At 46.1% G+C, this 17579-nt stretch overlaps 1 protein-coding gene across 4 annotated transcripts in view; it reads right to left on the reverse strand.

Annotated features, from left to right (window-relative positions):
- HDAC4 (histone deacetylase 4) overlaps window positions 1-17579 on the reverse strand; it is a 244611-nt gene that overhangs the window by 200330 nt on the left and 26702 nt on the right. For 3 of the 4 annotated variants that reach the window (XM_084779885.1, XM_084779884.1, XM_084779883.1), the window contains exon 2: window positions 12322-12556. The exons of the other annotated variant lie outside the window; for it this stretch is intronic. In XM_084779885.1, coding sequence (XP_084636011.1) covers window positions 12322-12343 — 22 coding nt within the window. In that variant the 5' untranslated portion in view covers window positions 12344-12556. The remainder of the gene's footprint in view (window positions 1-12321; window positions 12557-17579) is intronic. 4 annotated transcript variants of the gene reach the window in all.

Here is a 17579-nt window from a genome sequence, read left to right on the forward strand (position 1 = left end):
ACACTGTTGAAAGGACCCAGACAGAAAAGAGCAAATGTTGTGTGACTCCATTTAAATAAGCTTTAAGGACTCATTTAAGATAGGAAAAGCAAAGGGTGACTCCCAAGCACAGAAGGTAGGTGCAGCAGACAGACACACTTCTGTCTGCAAAACAAGCCCAGGGGGGCTCTCTTATCCAGGGCTCAAACTGAGGCCTCACACCTGTCTCAAATGCTGGCATCCACCAAGAGAAAGCTCTCATGGGAACTCTTAGGCCTCAGTGTTTACAACAACAACAACATATAAAGACCAAAAACACACTCAGCTCCTGCCAAAGAAGACTTGTTAGACAGAAGATATCACATCTGCATGCAACCCTAAAGGAGCAAAGCAAGCACTAAATGCTGAATGCCTGCAGTGGGTGAACAATCAGTACTGAAAGAACACCTGCTAATGTACTTACTTCATTTCTGGAACTCAGATTCATAGTAGACCACAGTGCAGGGCCAGAGCCAAAGAACCAACACTGATTGACAGCTAAAGGCCAAGACCTTTCTTGGTTTCCTACTCTGGGATCCCATCTAGGAGTCTGACCCCTACCCCATCTAGATGCCTCTTGGTGGAGCTGGCAGGTATGTTTGGAACCCCCCTCCTGGATCTGATACTTTGGTGTAGTTCCACAAGTTAGGGCTGCTTCTTACCCTACAAACTTTCCTAAGAGTTAGGCCTAGAACTAACTTGTACCCTCTGTTTTACCTTGGCTTTAAAGACAGTTGGTTGTCAGGAGAGCAGCAGCCATGGAGTATGGCAAGAAAGGCAATCTCTGGAGATGTAGCTATCACCATGAGGCTACACCTGGAGGCTCCCCTGTCTTCTCCAGCAAACACACCCTTCAGCTCTGGGAAGGCTGCCACAGAAGCTCACATCAGCACTAAGCCCACAGGGACTCCTATGCTACTGGCTCACCCAGGGAAGCTTCAATTGCGAGCGCACGCGCGCGTGCCCCCCCCCCCCCCACACACAAACTCTAGCCATGGTGACCACTACAACATTTCTCCTAGTAGGATGAGATCAAGACTCCAGAGAGTCAATAAAATATGGTCTAAACCTGGCAAGCAAGGAAATCAAACGCTTCCGTCTTCATTCCATATTGTGGTGATTAGCAGCCACGTCAGATGACTGCTGCAGGGTTTGACATTTTGTGGCTCTTCCTCTCCTCTGAGCCACCAACTTCCTTCCAAAAACGAGGACAAATTAACAGCACATCCACATATCTGACCAGAGCCAATAGCTCCCAAGCAAACAGCAACAGCGGAGACCGGATGCACCCAGAGCAGCCCTGGCTGTATGTGGCAAGGCTTTCCAGGAACAAAGGAGCAGACAAGACAACTGGCTTCCGCTGAGGTCTGCAGGCCAGGCCCCTGTGGAATACATGCAGTGCAGACTGGACCCAGGCCAGGCTGGGGACAAGCTACCAATGAGACTAGCAACACTAGCCTGTTTCTGCACACTGCTCCACCTCCAGCAGGGACAAATAAAAAGAATAGGAGAGACTCAAGGAAGGCCAGACACAAAACAGAGCCTTGAGGCCTGCCTTGCTATGGTACAATGCAGCCCACCTGCTGGCCTGGCACTGAGACTGATCACAAAAGAAGAGACAAGGGTCTGGGAAAGACACAGTGAAAACAGCGCTGGGTTGTATGCCTTATCTCAGGCTTAGAAGCACATTGCTTCTGACACCTTTCTGGCAGCCCAAAGATGCCACACTCCCAGAGGTCAATGGCCTCCACAGTTTCCTCCACATAGCCTGGCAGCATCAGCCTCTGCCCGTTACCCTCCTCTACAAACCTTCAATCAGGACCTTGAAAATCCCTTTATTCACGTCTGTAACATCCAGTAGCCTCTATGGCTCAGACTGACCTCTGCCTAGGACTCACTGGTATAAAGCAACATGCTAAGTCCACATTTATTCACAGTTGGTATTTTAAATCTAAAAGTGGCGTTTGATATTCAAATGGGGGGGGAGTGATGTCACATACCTTTAATTCCAGCATTTGGGAGGCAGAGACAGGCAGATCTTTGTAAGCAAGCCTGGTCTATAGAATGAGTTCCAAGACAGCTCAGGCTATACTTAAAAAAAATCCTGTCTCAGGAAAAAGGAGAAAGGAAAAAAAGAGGGAGGGAAGTAGAGAGGAAGGAAGAACGGGTCACTACACAAAATAGGGCAAATTTAAGTTGTGCTATTTTTCTAAGGTGGGTCCCCTAAGTCTTATCTACTGCAGCCATCATGGAACCCCTAGGGATGAGTGAGATACACTTAGAACCAACAGAGACTATGGCATTAGATGAGCTCTGAGCTCTGCCAATCCCTTAGTCTCTGTGAGCACCCACAGCAAGAATGCAGCCAACACTAACATTTCACAGCCCTCACTTAGACAGGAGGCTCCACAGTAGCATCAACAGGGACCCTGCAGGAGCCCTGAAGCTATTGCCCAATGCTGAGATCTATCAGGAGCTCAGGCTATTTTCCCAGTAGCAGAATTTTGTTTTCAGCCAGATACATATAAGCTCGTTTTGAAGGTATTCAGACAAGACACTAAGAGAAGGTACCTTAAATTTAACAAACTTGTGAAGACTATAAAAGATCTAAACAAGAATGTGGAGAGCTTGGCTTTACAGAAAGCAATAGTGAAAATATTATTGTCACAGATCATTTTAGCCAGTGTCTCAAGCTGAACTTACTTCCCAACACACACCTGTAACCCCCGCATTCAGGTGACTGAGGCAGGAGGATCTCAAGTCCAAGAGTAACTTGGACCACACAGTGAGTTTCAGGACAGCCTGAAACAAATAAATGTGTCAACCAAAATGAATATACTAACTCAAATACTTTGAACTGTCTGTCCACTCCTACCCAAGCATAGCTCTCCCACTGTAGAGGTATCTGGGTGTCAGCTACCCCCAACCCCTTACTGCCTGGTAAAGACCTTTGCAGGGAGACAGCACAGATCATCCACCAGAAGGATCCCAGCTTCCATCAATTACACAAGCTTGAAGGAAATGTAAAACTGTTCCTTCCTCCCAGGATGGCCCCAGCAAGACTCCAGACCACCAGGTTCAAGGCCTGCAGTCTCCCAGTCCAAGCCAGTCAGTCATTGGTTACATTCTTATTCCAGTACATGCCAACCAGCCCATGAACCTCAGCTGCCCTGAATCAGCTACTGCCTACAAGTGGGCATGACCCTACCTGACCTTCCCATCCACCATGGGATGTTTACAAGTTGGTACCCATGACTGGAAAGGTAGAAGAGAACCAATCACAGGAAGACAGAAAGTTGAGGAGACAAAGGGACTGCTTCCACAGGCTAAAACAGAGTCCCAAGGAAAACAACCTAAAAGACTGTCCAGCCTGCCAGCTAAAGTCTAGCAAGGGTTTTCCCTGTAGGCTAAGCTCCACTAGGTACTGAACCCACAGTGGGGACCCAGCATGCCAAGCCCAGCAGCCCTAGCTATGGTCCTGGAGCATGTACTGCTTCCTTGCAGACTGGCAGTAATTGCCTGTAGATGGACACAAATACATCTCTCAACTGTCAACAGAAGACAGTGATACCTACCCTCACTTAGAAAAGAACCACTTTCCCACATGAGAATGTCTTGCAGATAAAGAACTCACTGTGGAAGGCCCACAAATGAGGACATCTGTGCCTTGCTGTCCTTGATCCTTGGCTGAGTGCCTCAGCTCCAAAGCACCCCTGGCTACCTGCTCTGATACTTCGAGAGGGAGACAAAAGTCACTGAAGATCCAGGTCCCTTCTCTGCTGCCACATTCAGGCCCTGGCTTACTGCCAATGCCCATGCAGGCTTTCCAGCGACCATAGCCTCCTACTTTCTACCATCACTGAGATGACCACTAGGAACTCAACTGCCTACACACAAAGCACCAGGCCCAGTATGAAGAACTCTGCCTGGCTCCAGGTTACATAGATGCTTTCCAAGGGAACACTGACATTTCCCCACATCCAGTTTCCCCAGGCACCATCTCTAACTTTCTAAATACTTTTAAGCCCTAAGGATAAGAAATAAGGACTCATTATGTCGCTCTAGTCCTTTCAATAGAACAAGAACAAAGCACTGAGCCTAGGTATGACTCAGTGATTAAGAGCACTTGTAACTCTTTCAGAGGTTCTGAGTTCCAATCCCAGGACCCATATGGTGGCTCTATAACTCTGGTTTCAGGTAATCAGATACCCTCTTCTGGCCTCTACGAGCACTGCATGCACATGACACACAGACATACATGCAGACAAAACATCTATACAGATAAAATAATAATAAATAAATCTATTTTTATTTTTATTTTTTAAAACCGTACTGCCACTGACCAAAAAGAGGGAAACAGGATAAGGCGGCTACTGCATTTGACAAGTCTTAAAGAACCCCTGAAGCTGCAAGCAGCAAGGCAAAGAGTGCAGACAGGTCTGTATACTGCATCAGTCTGAGAGGAAAGGCATGGGCTTCAAAAGTCAGTCAGCCTTTGATAGGGACTGGATCCATGTGAAGATGAAAATAAGGAGCATCAAGAATTCTACATCGTGCTGCTGACTGGATATGGAAGGGAGGGGCTTCCACTAAAAGCAGCCTAGCTTGCTCTTAAGACTGTGTGCATTAGAAACTGTAACCCTGCAGTTTTCTCGGAACACCAATACTGCCAATAGTGAGGTCTTTTGAGTCAACAAGCCACTGAGAAACAGGCTCTAATTAAAGTCCACTTTCTCCAAGAGATTTCCTAGGAGAATGCAAGAAGAGTACACCAGCTGTGAGTGCAAACTAATCAAAGTGGAGCCTGCAGCTCTTCCAATGGAAGCTCTAACACCGTCTAGGAAGGTCTAAATGTTGGTGCTCCCCACCCAGTGTAGCAGCATTAAGAAGTGAAGCCACAGGGAAGAGATGAAGTGTGAGGACAACACCCAGAGGGTATTGAGGGCCCTTCAATAGGAAGGGGCTCCTGGGGCTATCACAAAGGAATGCAGCAGGTGGGACAATGCACAGGCTAGGAAGCCTAACCAGACAGTCACTAATACCCTGCTCTTAGCCTCCAGAAATCACCACAAATTTCTGTAGAGTTTAAGTCATACCACACCAAAGGGGCTTTACTGATTGCAGCAGCAGGAAGGGATGGATGGAGTCACAGGACCTCAACAACCAGAATACAAAGAGCCGTATTCTTTAAACAAAGCAAACAAACAAACAAACAAAAACAAAAAATCAGGGAGTTGGGAAAGAGCTCAGTCAGTAAAGCCCGTGCTGAGCAAGCGTGAGGACCTGAGTTCAAGCGCCAACATCCATGTAAAAGCTGGGCATAGTGGAATGCATCTGTAATCCCAGCACTGGGGAAGTGGAGACAAGAGCATCCCTTCAATGCCCTGCCAGGCAGCCTACCATGAACAGCAAGCCTCATGAGAGACCGTGCCTCAAAAAACAAGGTTGGCAGCACCAGAGGATGACACAAGGTGGATCTCTGGCCTCAACATGCACACACATGCATGTGCACACACACACACATGCACCCGCACAGACATGAACACATACCTGCCCATCCCAATCTTGGTCATCAAGGGCTGACATATCTGGACAACAACCAATCCCACCATCTAAAGGAATACAGAGTCAAGAGCTGATCTGGGTCTTGTGAGAATGTCATAACCATTTCATCCTGTTATGACCACTAAATAAGGACACCAAGATACTTTAACCAACTTCATAGTTCTTTACAAATGCTATCTGATGCGGTTTAAAAAAAATACATGTAAATTAGCCACAGAGTTTATTTTTAAAACACACAAACGTCACCTATAAATAAATAAGCTTCTCGACTCCTTTTCCAAGTACACAGTAACAGCAAGGGCTAGGAATGGCTGAAATGCTGAACAGTGCTTTGTGGTAGGTAGATCCTGAGCGGCTCAGAGCGCTTGACAGCAGCAAAGTGCGAGCCTACCGTCTCACTTCATTTCTGTTTCAATCATGGCAGTATTTGTCAGGGTGCCCATTCCTTATGTTCCCATGAAGTAGGCAGAGAGGTGCTGAGGGGAAGCACTAAGTTTCACCAAACCTCCAAGTTAACATGGTTCACCAGGCACACCAGTTAGCTCCTTCAACTCAGCTTTCCAGGACCAGCAAAGAGAGCTCAGAGGTCTGAAACATTCCTAACATGCAATGTACACAGTGCAAAAACCAGAAGTTCCAGGATGGTTGAGCCAGGATGGCCAAGACCCATGTAACACTGTGTGTAGCGGGAGAGGACAACAAAGGGCAGTACGGTCAGCCAGAGCCTCCCTACAGAGGTGATGAGATCACGGCCACACGTCTCTCTCCCTCCATTCTGAGCACTGCCTCTCTACTAGCCAGCGTGCCCTGCTCTTCACACTCAACTTCTGGGGGAACATCTTCTTCAAATGTATGCAGAGCTTCTGGGAGCTTCTATGATCTGCCTATTCCTTCTCAAGGCAAGAACACTCCATTCCCAAGGTCCCCCTGCCTGCCTGGCCTGGAAGCCGCACACACATAGAGCGGATGACTAGACTTATCTGTGCCCAAAGTACCCAGAGTTCTGCTGTCCACAAAGAAGCATGTGTGGGTGATAGATTCCAGTGCCTGGCTGGCCTCTAAGCACTGCCCGATTTCAACCTAGGCAGTTATTTGATGGCAGGCTATACTGGTTTTCTCACCCACACGATGGAACGATGGCGTTCCAGTTCACTTCACAAGGTTATCACGCCACAAATGTAATGGCTGGAAAGCACATTTCAGAACGAACTTGCTATTCATTCTGGTCCCTCAAAAGCACAGCAGTGTTTGACTTGGAGTAAGCAAGTAATCAATGCTGATTTATGATCACTGTAAGTCTTAAACACCTACGGTTAAACAGAGCCAGTTCTTTAGCTGGAGCAGCTTTGGACCTTCCGCAGACCTGCTCTGGAGGCAGTGTGCATTGCACACCTGTCCACGTACGACCTGCCCCCACTGCCAGGCACTGCAATTATGGCCTTTCTGTTCCAGCACCAAGCTGTGCTCAATGGTTCCTAATGATTCGAGTATTGAGTCTTCTGTGTCAAATACATACCAGGAGTTCATTCTTAAATTTCAATATCATTAATCATCTAACATTCAGCATCTCAGAACTCAGAAATTTGCATTTCTACAATGGGGGCTTTGAAAGAAGGACACAAATGCAAATGCTCCCCAAACTGTGTAAGAATTTTCAGAAAATTGCCAAAACAAACCATCAGCACACCATTGACAGTGAATATTCTGAGCTCTTCCCAGTGACAGAGTAGTCGTGATTTTTAAAAGACAAAACACAATTTGAGGATTGAAAAAAAATAGGTTGAAAAATAAGTCCTTATGTCTACATGATTTCCAGAACAAATCTTGACTGATTAAGATCCCAGATAATCACGGCATGGAGAAGCCAGGGTGGTGACAACTTGAGAGCTGCACATGCTACTGGGGTGGTGGCTGGGAAGATGCCAGCTAGGAGCTGGGCAGGAGGCAGCAGGAAGTACACGAAGCATTCTGAAAGCCTTTCCTTTGGAAAGCAGGCTGAAGCACTCCCAGGATTAACACACTCCCACCCACCTCTGGTCCACTGTCTGAGGCACCTCTTATCCTTACAGAGAACCTGATGCATGAAGAAATGGTCAATTCTCCGTGACTTTGGCTAGCTCAGTCTTGCTCCCCGCTGTCCATACCCTCAGAGCGGTTACTTCCCGGTGCCCCTCCTGTTGCCTCCCAGAGCTGCATGAAGCTGCTCCTCTCAGGCTGACTGAGCTGCATAAGGCTATCTCCTTCCTGACACTCCTAGGCCTCCTCGTGGCTGGCTACCCCTGACATCAGCCATGGTCTATGGTAGTCTCTTACACCAGGCCTCTCACACACAAGAATCTACAACTCATCTGCTATCAGCTGCCCAGAATCCATATCTGTATGCACCATAGTCCACAAAATTCATTCTCTACTACTCTACTGTGCAGTATTCCTGAACATACACATTGCCAAGCACAATGTAAAAGCTATAAAAATGTTCCTTTATGATATCATTTCATTACCATTTAATATCTTCATTACTATATAATAACCCTGGCAGCCAAACTGGTTAAAGTAAGTAAGATGTAAGGCTATATAAGAGAAGGCTAGGACCAGGCATACACCTTTAATTCTAGCACTTAGAGGCAAGAAGCAAGTCCCTGTGAATGCAAGGACAGCCTGGTCTACGTAAGTGAGATCCCCACCAGCTAGCCCTACACAGTAAGGCCCTGTCTTTATAAAAATAAAAAATAATTAAAAATAAAAAGTAAAAAGTGAGGCCTAGAGCACAGAGATGGAAGGAATGGGTCTCCACCCAGCCCAGGGCAGAAGGCCTCTTCCTGGGGACCTGAAGAACAACCCCAGTCATCATGCTGTGCTGACACAGCCTTCAGCTCCTTCCATGTGATGTTTCAGACAGAAAGAATATTATTAAGCTACAGAATGGCCCAAATTAAAGCACCGATCTTGGATTACACATGCTCCCCTCAAAGTGGCTACTTTATTTGTAACCCAACACTAGCACAGACTCAGGCATAGCTAAAAAACAAAAAGAAGGACTCTGGCTCTGCCTGTCGGGCCTCCTATCTGAGGCCATCAGCTGGGTCACCACGGATGCCTCCTAGCGGATACCTGCTTTCTCTATGCAGAGACCTTCCAACAAGGAAGTTCAAATACACTGCAGACACAGGGTAGTGTCAAATGAGTGAGTGAGTGATCAGGGCTTCCTGGTAGCCTGCCAGCTACCAGTATCTAGGTGCACTTTAACACCAAGAATGACAAGAGCAATTATTGGAAGGGGAAAAGGACAGGAAAGAAAGAATGGCTGCTTGTTCTTACAGCAAACCACGGGCACATCAGTTCTCATACCACTATTTACAGGGGACCAGGCTCACAGGCAGAGGTCTAAGAGCTGAGTTCACCACAGCCTGCCTCAGCACATCCCAACAGTGAGGGCTTCAGTGCACGATGAGACCAGCAGCACCAGTCAGAACCTCTTTCCACAGAGTCCTCACAAGCTGAACGAACCCAAGCCCTTTCCTCGGGCTGCTCACAGCACTGGAAACAGTTATTTAGAGCAATAAATCCCAACAGCTAGGCGGCTTTTACGTCAGAGAGCCAGGGCCTGGCTCTAGCAAAGTCCAGAAAGAACAGCAATAAAATTATAACGCAGGCCTCACCCAGCACCACAGGGAGTTTAAAGGAAAACAGAGGAGAGAGGAGTTATACACAGCAAATAAAAAGGCCACTTCATCACCAGGCCAAAGCCAAGCTGCCCTGCCAAAGAGAGAGAGGACCCAAAGGCCACAGGACTCCACTAGGGCCTGATGTGCTACCAGCACTGCGCCAGGCCACACAGGAGCAGGCGGGGGGTGAGCCAGGCAGTCCAGGGCATAGGGCCAGAGAGAACACACTGGGGTCACAGAGGAAGGAAGACAAGACAACTGAGAGCCAGTTACAAGGACCAGTATGACTATCCTGGTTCCCTAGCTTTGTCCCAACAGTCCGAAGTTTCCTGTTCCAGACAGCAAAGTGAAGGTTGGGGAGCTCTGTGGAAGAGGCTATAATTAACCTGTGCAAGGCTTCAGGTTCAATCCCCAATATTAAAAATCAATGAGTCAGTCAATTGACTATTAATTCTCTTTCTTCCTGAAATCCACTACATTCAAAATATTAACAAGCTGTGAAAGAAATTCAAAGCAATGTCTAACAATGGGAAAAGCCCAGAAGGCCCACCTGAAACCACAGGGCCAACAGAGGAATGTAAGTGTCACCAGTAAGGGCCTATCACCTAGTCACACAGCCAGCTCCCCCTCGGCTACTCAGGGCTGCCACGTGCCATGTGGAGGGCACCTGTTATATGGCTGCAGAATACAATGTGGAGGAGATCAGAGGGCTGGAGCAGCAGGAGTCTCAGCAAGCTCCAGCCCTGAGCTAACAGCCCAGCCACAGACATGCAAGCACTGTGAGAAAAGCAAGGTCTCAGCACAGGGCGGCTCTACCTGACGTACTGAGAGAAGACACACACAACCTGAAACAAAGGGAAGAGGCACCCAGAAGCCCAAGGACAGATACACAAGCAGAGGGGCTAGAGGAGCACGCCACTGGTGGGACACTTGCCTGGTATATAAGAGGCCCCGAGCTTATTTCTCAACAAGAGAAAGAGGCAGGATGGGAGGGAGGGCAGTTGGAGAAATAAGTTAACAACGCTAGGTAAAGTTCCCCACACCAAGGGCAATGACTGAATCTAGCTGTCCCCATTTATGAGGCTGAAGCTTGAAGAAGATGGCTAGGAAAAGTCAAGGATAAGCAGACAGTAAGGATCCATTAGCCAAAACCAGGCAAGCATTTTATGGAATAAAATAAACACTGTACTCTGGTAAGAGAGCTCTTTAACCAAATGAATAGTCGTTCATTTTAATTAAGCACTGGGGGGAAACACTGATATATATAGAGAAAAATTATTAATAATGTTAAAGACTACACCAAAATTATAGCTGCAATAGAAAATTGTACTTTTCTCAGAAACCAAGCAAAGAGTAGAGGCCACCCTCTACTTAAACCTCAGCTGAGTTAATAGATATGTAACATGTAGAGAAAATACAGATACTCTTGTACATAACCAGGCATGCATATGTGTATGAGAGAATTCCCAATACAGTACTAAGATACACTTTCATGCTTCTTTAGGCCAACAATCAGATAACAAGAGCACACTTTTCCTTAAATGCCTGGGTAGCGTGTACAAGATCTGACTGCATCTGCACCAGGTCACAGAGGATATACACTGTTTAAACAGCAAAGACAACAGTCACTTTTTCCAGCATGCTAGCAGAAATAAAACAAGACTGAATCTGCGTGGTGGCAAGGTGGTGAAAAGGTAGGATACTACACTCCCTTACACACTGCAATTAGAAAGTTCAATTAGACAACAAAACAGTCATCTCTAAGACATCTTAAACCTGTGTGTCTGCTGGCCCGACTCCAGCTTTTCAGAGGTTGTCAGAAGTAGGGATACTCGCGGCACGGTACATAATATACTCATAATAATTGTGTAAAGTCAACTTAGAGTTCTCATGACCTGCCTTAACCACATAGAGACAAACTGGCAGAAGAATGTTAGGTCTCTGTGCACCCTGACATCAACAACATTCACAACACACTACCATGGAAAACATCTAACACACAACCTCACCTACAGATATGGACACATGTATCACTGCATGCTCACACACAGGGAAGATGCACACCTCCATCTCACTGCAGAGTAGGAGGGAGACATACATACCACTATCTACTGTAGACATTTCAGTCTACACAGCTTAATATTTTCCTGCAATCAACCATAAACCATTTCTTTACAATAATCAATACATGAACTGAGTCAATAAAACCCTTCTACCTAAACAAACCCTGGAGCCCTGCTCTCTGAAGCTCTCAGACAAGACAACGAGGCACCAAAGATGAATGACCACTCTGCTTTAGGCAGTCCTGGAGGAAAGGGCCTCGACCCTATGCCTCTGCCTCCACTCAATGGAGCAGGCTCAGAGGCAGGCTGACAGAACCTCAAGCATCCATCCTAGCGTATGTCCAGACTCCTGTGTGTACCCAGGATGGTCACTGACACCCAAAGCCCTAGAGACTACACAATGCACTAGAAGTAGCCCAAAACAGCAAAGGTATATGAGACCCACACCTTAAGGTGGGTCAGGAAAGGCTCTCTACATTTATCATGGTTTATGCTTTGCTACTTCCTAAGGCCGAAGCATGCAGTTTCTAATCCTGTTCTGCCCTCACTGCTCTGTGACCTTACATGAGTCCTTTGTCACAGCAGTTCCAAACGCATCTAGTGCTGCTGAGAAGCGCAAAGGCTTGTGAAACGCTTAATATGGCATCAAAGAAAGCAAACTAAGACATTGGAATGCCAATGTGCGGCTTCACCCACAAAGGGTCACCATCAATCACAGCAGCACTGCCCCTCACTTGCCCTGACGAGACTCTGACTCTGCAAGTTACCTACTGGTATTTATGCATCACTTACTCGAGAACAATTCCCTTTTGAGGGTACCCTGAATCCCTGTGAGGTCTACATCAGCCCTTTGAGCCAAAAGACAAGAACCCAGTTCCTGTGCACTTGCTGATGCTGCCAACAGAACCTGCCACAGGAAAGCAAAACCTAAAATGGAACAAGCAGGCTGCAGGGGCGGCAGCAATACATGTGTCAAGAAGAACACTAGAAACCAAAGGTGCAGGTCTTACCTGGATGGCTTTGGGAGCTCATTGCTAGCAGCGTGCCTTAAGTTCAAAATGGCTCACAATGTCCACGTAAACAGTAGCTCCAACAAGCGCCAAACTTCTACCAGCACATGCAAGTATAAAACTGAGGAGGCTCGGGTTCCAGCTGCGTAAACGCGAAGTCTCACTGGCAGCGTCTTGTAAACCAAGTAATCCACAAGAAGAGCAGAAGTTGTCACCTGGCCTTGCAGAGATGAACCTGCGTGGTCAAAGAAAGGAGCCCTCAGTTGGGTTGTGAACGCTGAATCTGGACACCACCACCTAACTAAGGAAATAGGCTCTAGTTTTCACTCTTTTCTTTGTTTATAAACCCAGGAATTGGGGTGGGGGGGAACATTTCATACTAAACCATTTCAATCAGCATGAACCACTGAGGTTTGTGGCAAATCACATGTGAGCAAATAGACACGAGTGAACAATGTTCCTCATCTCCACTGCACTCCTGACATCATAGGGTAGTTGTCTAGTGGCTGGGCTATAGAGCTGTTACACTCATGACAGGATACCCAGCAGTGTCCCCGCCCTCTGCCTAACAGATGTTAGTAGCACCTCCAATCATGATAGCGAGAGATGAAGAACCCTGCTGCACTATTCTGTGAAATAAACAGGAAAAATGTTGCTGCCCTGCCTTGCCTTTCATTGCGAAGTGCCCATTTTTTTTTAGATTCTGGTGCACACCGCTATCACCATAAAATTTCATTCAAATCCTGCTCCCCACTTAAGAGTGCCATAAATTATCCACCACACTCCCATCTTTATACCTGCATCTTCTCAAGTCTATAAGAAATCTACCAGAAAGGCACCTGGGGTAGCCCCTCCCAAGAGGCAAGTGCTTGGTATCACCCAGGTACCTCCCTGCCACCCTTATCTTTTTCTGCCCTTTGCACATAGGAACCACTGCCCAGAGAACATCCTGCTCCTCGTATGCCACTTTTGCAGGTCACTCTACATCACTTGGTAAACCCTCACTAGATACAAGATTTGGGACCACTGCAATTTTGAGGGCATTGTCAAAAGCCCTGGTAATGTGAGGCCCATGGATTTAAGATTCTCTCCCTGACCAGACTCTTCCACAACCCACTCACTTCAGAGACAAGCCAATGAATACCAACCTAAGACTAGCTGACTGATTCTGGCGCCAGTGCCTACTGAGACATCTGTCTATTTCGTCTCTTCCTTTAAGAACGTGACAAATCCTTGTTTGTTTTTTGAAAATGTCTCACTATATAGACCAAACTGGCCTGAACTCAGAGACTGCCCTGCCTCTGTCTCCTGAGTGCTGGAAGTAAAGGCGTCCACTACCATAGCCCAGCCTATGACTCTTTTTATTAAGCAAGTCAAGAATTTTCCTCAGCTGCTTGCAACTAATCAGCTCACCGTGTCAAGAACTGGACCCTAGAGGTGGGGGCGTTCAAGTAGTCTCCAGCTTTACATTACTGCCTACAACGCTGTGACCCTTATCTTTTACATCAACTGCTCTGCACCTAATAACACCATGACTTACCCTCAGGTTCGGAGCTTTTATTCCTCTCAGTCAGGACACCACTCACTTCTTTTAAGGAATACAGGTGGCACAATTCTACAGACCCTGTGACTCTCAGGCACCTTTGCATCCATCTTGCACACATACAGCTTGGCTAAGTATGAAAGTCTCAGGCCACAGCCACCAACCCTGCCTGTGACACTGTTCCCTTGGCACCATGAAATATCCTAAGGCCATCTTCCTCAGAGTTCCTGTCTACGTAACTTTTAGGGCTGGGTATTACTGGTGTTATTTTCTGCTGCCTACATGCTACCATGTCTTTTCTTTAGCCTAGAAATTTAAAAATGTTGTCATAAGTGTGCCTTGAATTATTTTGCTCACAGCAAGACCCTTTTATACATCTCCACCTTCCCGATCTGGAAAAATGCTCAGTCACCTTTGATTATTTTTATTCAGATCCTTCTGGCTTGAGAGAGTCTATACTGGTGGCTGGACCCTCCCCTCTTGCCTCAAGACACATCTGTTGTTTATTCTGCATTCCCAGGCGGCCTCTCTGGTGCATTCTGCACACGATTGATGAGATCTTCCACATTATCAGTTTTCTTCATTGTGGTCCTGATGTCACTTAAGTAAACTGTCAACGTTGTTCTCCACTCCTTCCCTTGCGAACCTTCCTTTAGCCTGAACATCTTCCAGAACGCCCTACCCCCCACACCTTCATTTCTTGCTATGTCTAGCCAAACTTCTAAAAACACTTTCTTCTGACTAAGACAGGACTCATGCTCTGAGGTATGTTCCTGGGTATTCCAGAATACTTGTTCACAGGCCCCAGATGGTGACTATGGTTTATTTATCCTCAAAGAACACCTCCAGATCCAGATCCAGATGCACCCAAGCCCACCTTCCCTTACTACAAGTTAAGCCAACTTCCCAGGGTTGTAGCTCCTAGACAAGGCTTCTAGCAAGCTCTCTAAGCATCACTGATGGAGATGAGCCCCTTCTAACAGAATCTACGAGTTTTTATTGTGGCACACTACAAATGTTCTGGGGAGGACTGATACTTGCCAAGACCAAACACTAAAAACATCAGGGCTTAGGAGAAGAAGTCCATAAGCAACAGACTACAGAAATACACAATAAAGAAAAATTACCACAGTTCACAAAGGACACTAAATAGTCCTAACAAAAAAGTCTAATAAATCCAGAATTTTAAGAATCAAAAACAGTGACAACAATTTAAGTAAGAGGGTGAAGAGGAAAATGTCGGTAAGTTTGGGACTCAAGGACAACTGAACCTCCCCTCCCCTGTATCTGCGACCTCATCAAACTGCCTGGACACTCCTCTAAGGGCACAGCTTGTCAGATGTGCTAATACCAGATAGAAAGAACCACCGTGAAGTAGAGTGGAAATGGTCTAGAGACAGAGACGGCCACTCACTTTATGTAGTATCAATGTTCCCCAAGCAACAGAGGCCCAGCAACGTGATACCTATAAGAGCACTTTCAGTATAGGCACATGCCACATAATGACTTTCAAGTCAACAACAGACTGCATAAAGCAAATACAGCAGTGGTCCCATGTGACACTGTGGTCTTCTTAGCCTGTGTAATATTCATATATGGCAATGATGACAAAACTATACAATACATCCCTTTATGGAGCTGCATTTGACTGTGAAATGACAAATAAACTAAAGATGATGAGGAACCCATCTGTGTGTCTGTGGGGGCCTTCCTAGAAGGCACTGCCATCTTGAGTAGAGGACGCACCACGCCGTAGGCTAAGACACCCATAGACTAAGACACCCAGAGAACGAAAAAGGGAAATGGAAAGGCAGCCAGACTCCAGCGACCCACATTTCTGTGCTTCCTAGGACTGGCCTGCTCTGCTCTGCTCTTCCACACCCTCCCCACCAGATCAGCTGAACCCTCTGAAAGCACAAGCACAACTCAATGTCACCTCCTTGTCTCTGTCAAGCATTTGGTCACAACAATGATAAAAGTAACTAACATGCAAACACTAACAAAGAGCAAGCTGTGAAGGTGACATTAGCATCCGACAAAATAAACATTAGAGTCAATTATCACACAGGATGAGAGGCCCAGTTCCTAATGGCAGAGAGATCAGTAAGTTGAAAAGTAAATGAAAACCACGCTTCACTAGAAGCAAAAGGAAGAAAAGCATGAGGGAACTGGGCATATCTACAGCTGAGAGTCTCAGTGCTTGTTCCCAGGGACCGTCACACCAGCAGACAGAAAACTAGCAGGATACTAGAATGCACGCACACATACCCCACATCTCTCAGTGACACTTAATCCAACACTGTACAAAAGCAGTGAGGTTCACTGTCCTTTCACACAGAGCACACTCTGAGACAGACACTTTCAGGCCCATAAAACAAGCACCATTAAGCTTAAAAGGACTCAAGTCACATGAAATCAATTTATTTTACTAAACTGAAATTAAGTTAAAAATCAGTAACAGAAAGGTATTTTTTAAACCCTGGGCAGCGGTGGCACACACTTTTCATCCCAGCACTTGGGAGATAGAGGCAAACAGATCTCTGTGAGTTCAAGGCCAGAGTAGTCTACAGCGTAGTCTACAAGGCTGTCTGAGAAACCCTGTCTCAAAACAAAAAAACAAACAAATCCAAAATCTGTGTAAACTAAATAATGCACTTCAGTGGACCACACACCTGCAATGCCAACATTTGAAAAGTGGAGGCAGGAGAATCAGCAGTTCAGGGTCATCTTCAACTACATGAAGAGTGTGGGCTACATGGAACCCTGTCTCAAACAAACAAACAAAGAACAACAAACACTTCATGAATGAAGAAAATTGGAAAGTACTTTGAAATGAATGAAAATGAAAAACATAAGATATCAAAATACGCAATGCCCAGAGGGAAATTCTTAGCACCGAGTCCCTTCTCAATTCAGTGACTGTAGGCTTCACTTTTTAAAAAATTAGACAAGAACAAACTAAACTACAAATAAACAAAAATACAACAGCAAAGACTAGAAATCAATTCAATGGAGAAAAAAAAAAAGGCCAAAAATGGTGGGGTACACCTGTAATCCAGACATTCAGGAGGCTTGGAAGGAAGAGAGCAAACTCAAACCTGGGCTACACAGTGAGCCCGTATTGGGAACACAGGAGGGAAAGAAAGCGAGAAATGAATGTGATTGACAACGATTTCACCTAATTGATGATGATGAAAAACTGAGAATTCACAACATCAAGAAAGAGAGGGGGCAGCTAAAGAGATGGCTCAGTGGTTAAGAGCACTGCCTGCTGCTCTTCCAGAGGACTGGGGTTCAATTCCCAGCACAGACATAGCAGCTCACAACTGTCTGTAACTTCTGTTCCAGAGAGCTGACACCCTTACACAGATGTAAATGCAGTCGAAACACCAATATGCATAAAATAAAAATAAATCAATTATTTAAAAAAAAAAAACGAGTAAAAGCAAGAGGATCAACTACAGACCATACAGAGAGTAAAGGAGAAAAGGGAACATTGCAGACAACTTTACACCAAGGGCTTACAGTGTGTTAACAAGAGCCTTAAAAGACCTAAATGTCAGCTGTTTGTGAGGACACTCATAGTGGGGCACATCTTCTGGGTCCCAAATCCATCAAGGAGGCACATCCGTGACTCTTGTCATTGTAGGGTCTGCTTGATAGTAGCACCTGGCTTCCTTCTCTTGGACAGATGCTAGCGAGAATTCAATACAGA

This window comes from Acomys minous (assembly GCF_964271855.1).
Source record: "Acomys minous genome assembly, chromosome: 4".
In the NCBI taxonomy this organism is placed as follows: Eukaryota; Metazoa; Chordata; class Mammalia; order Rodentia; family Muridae; genus Acomys; species Acomys minous.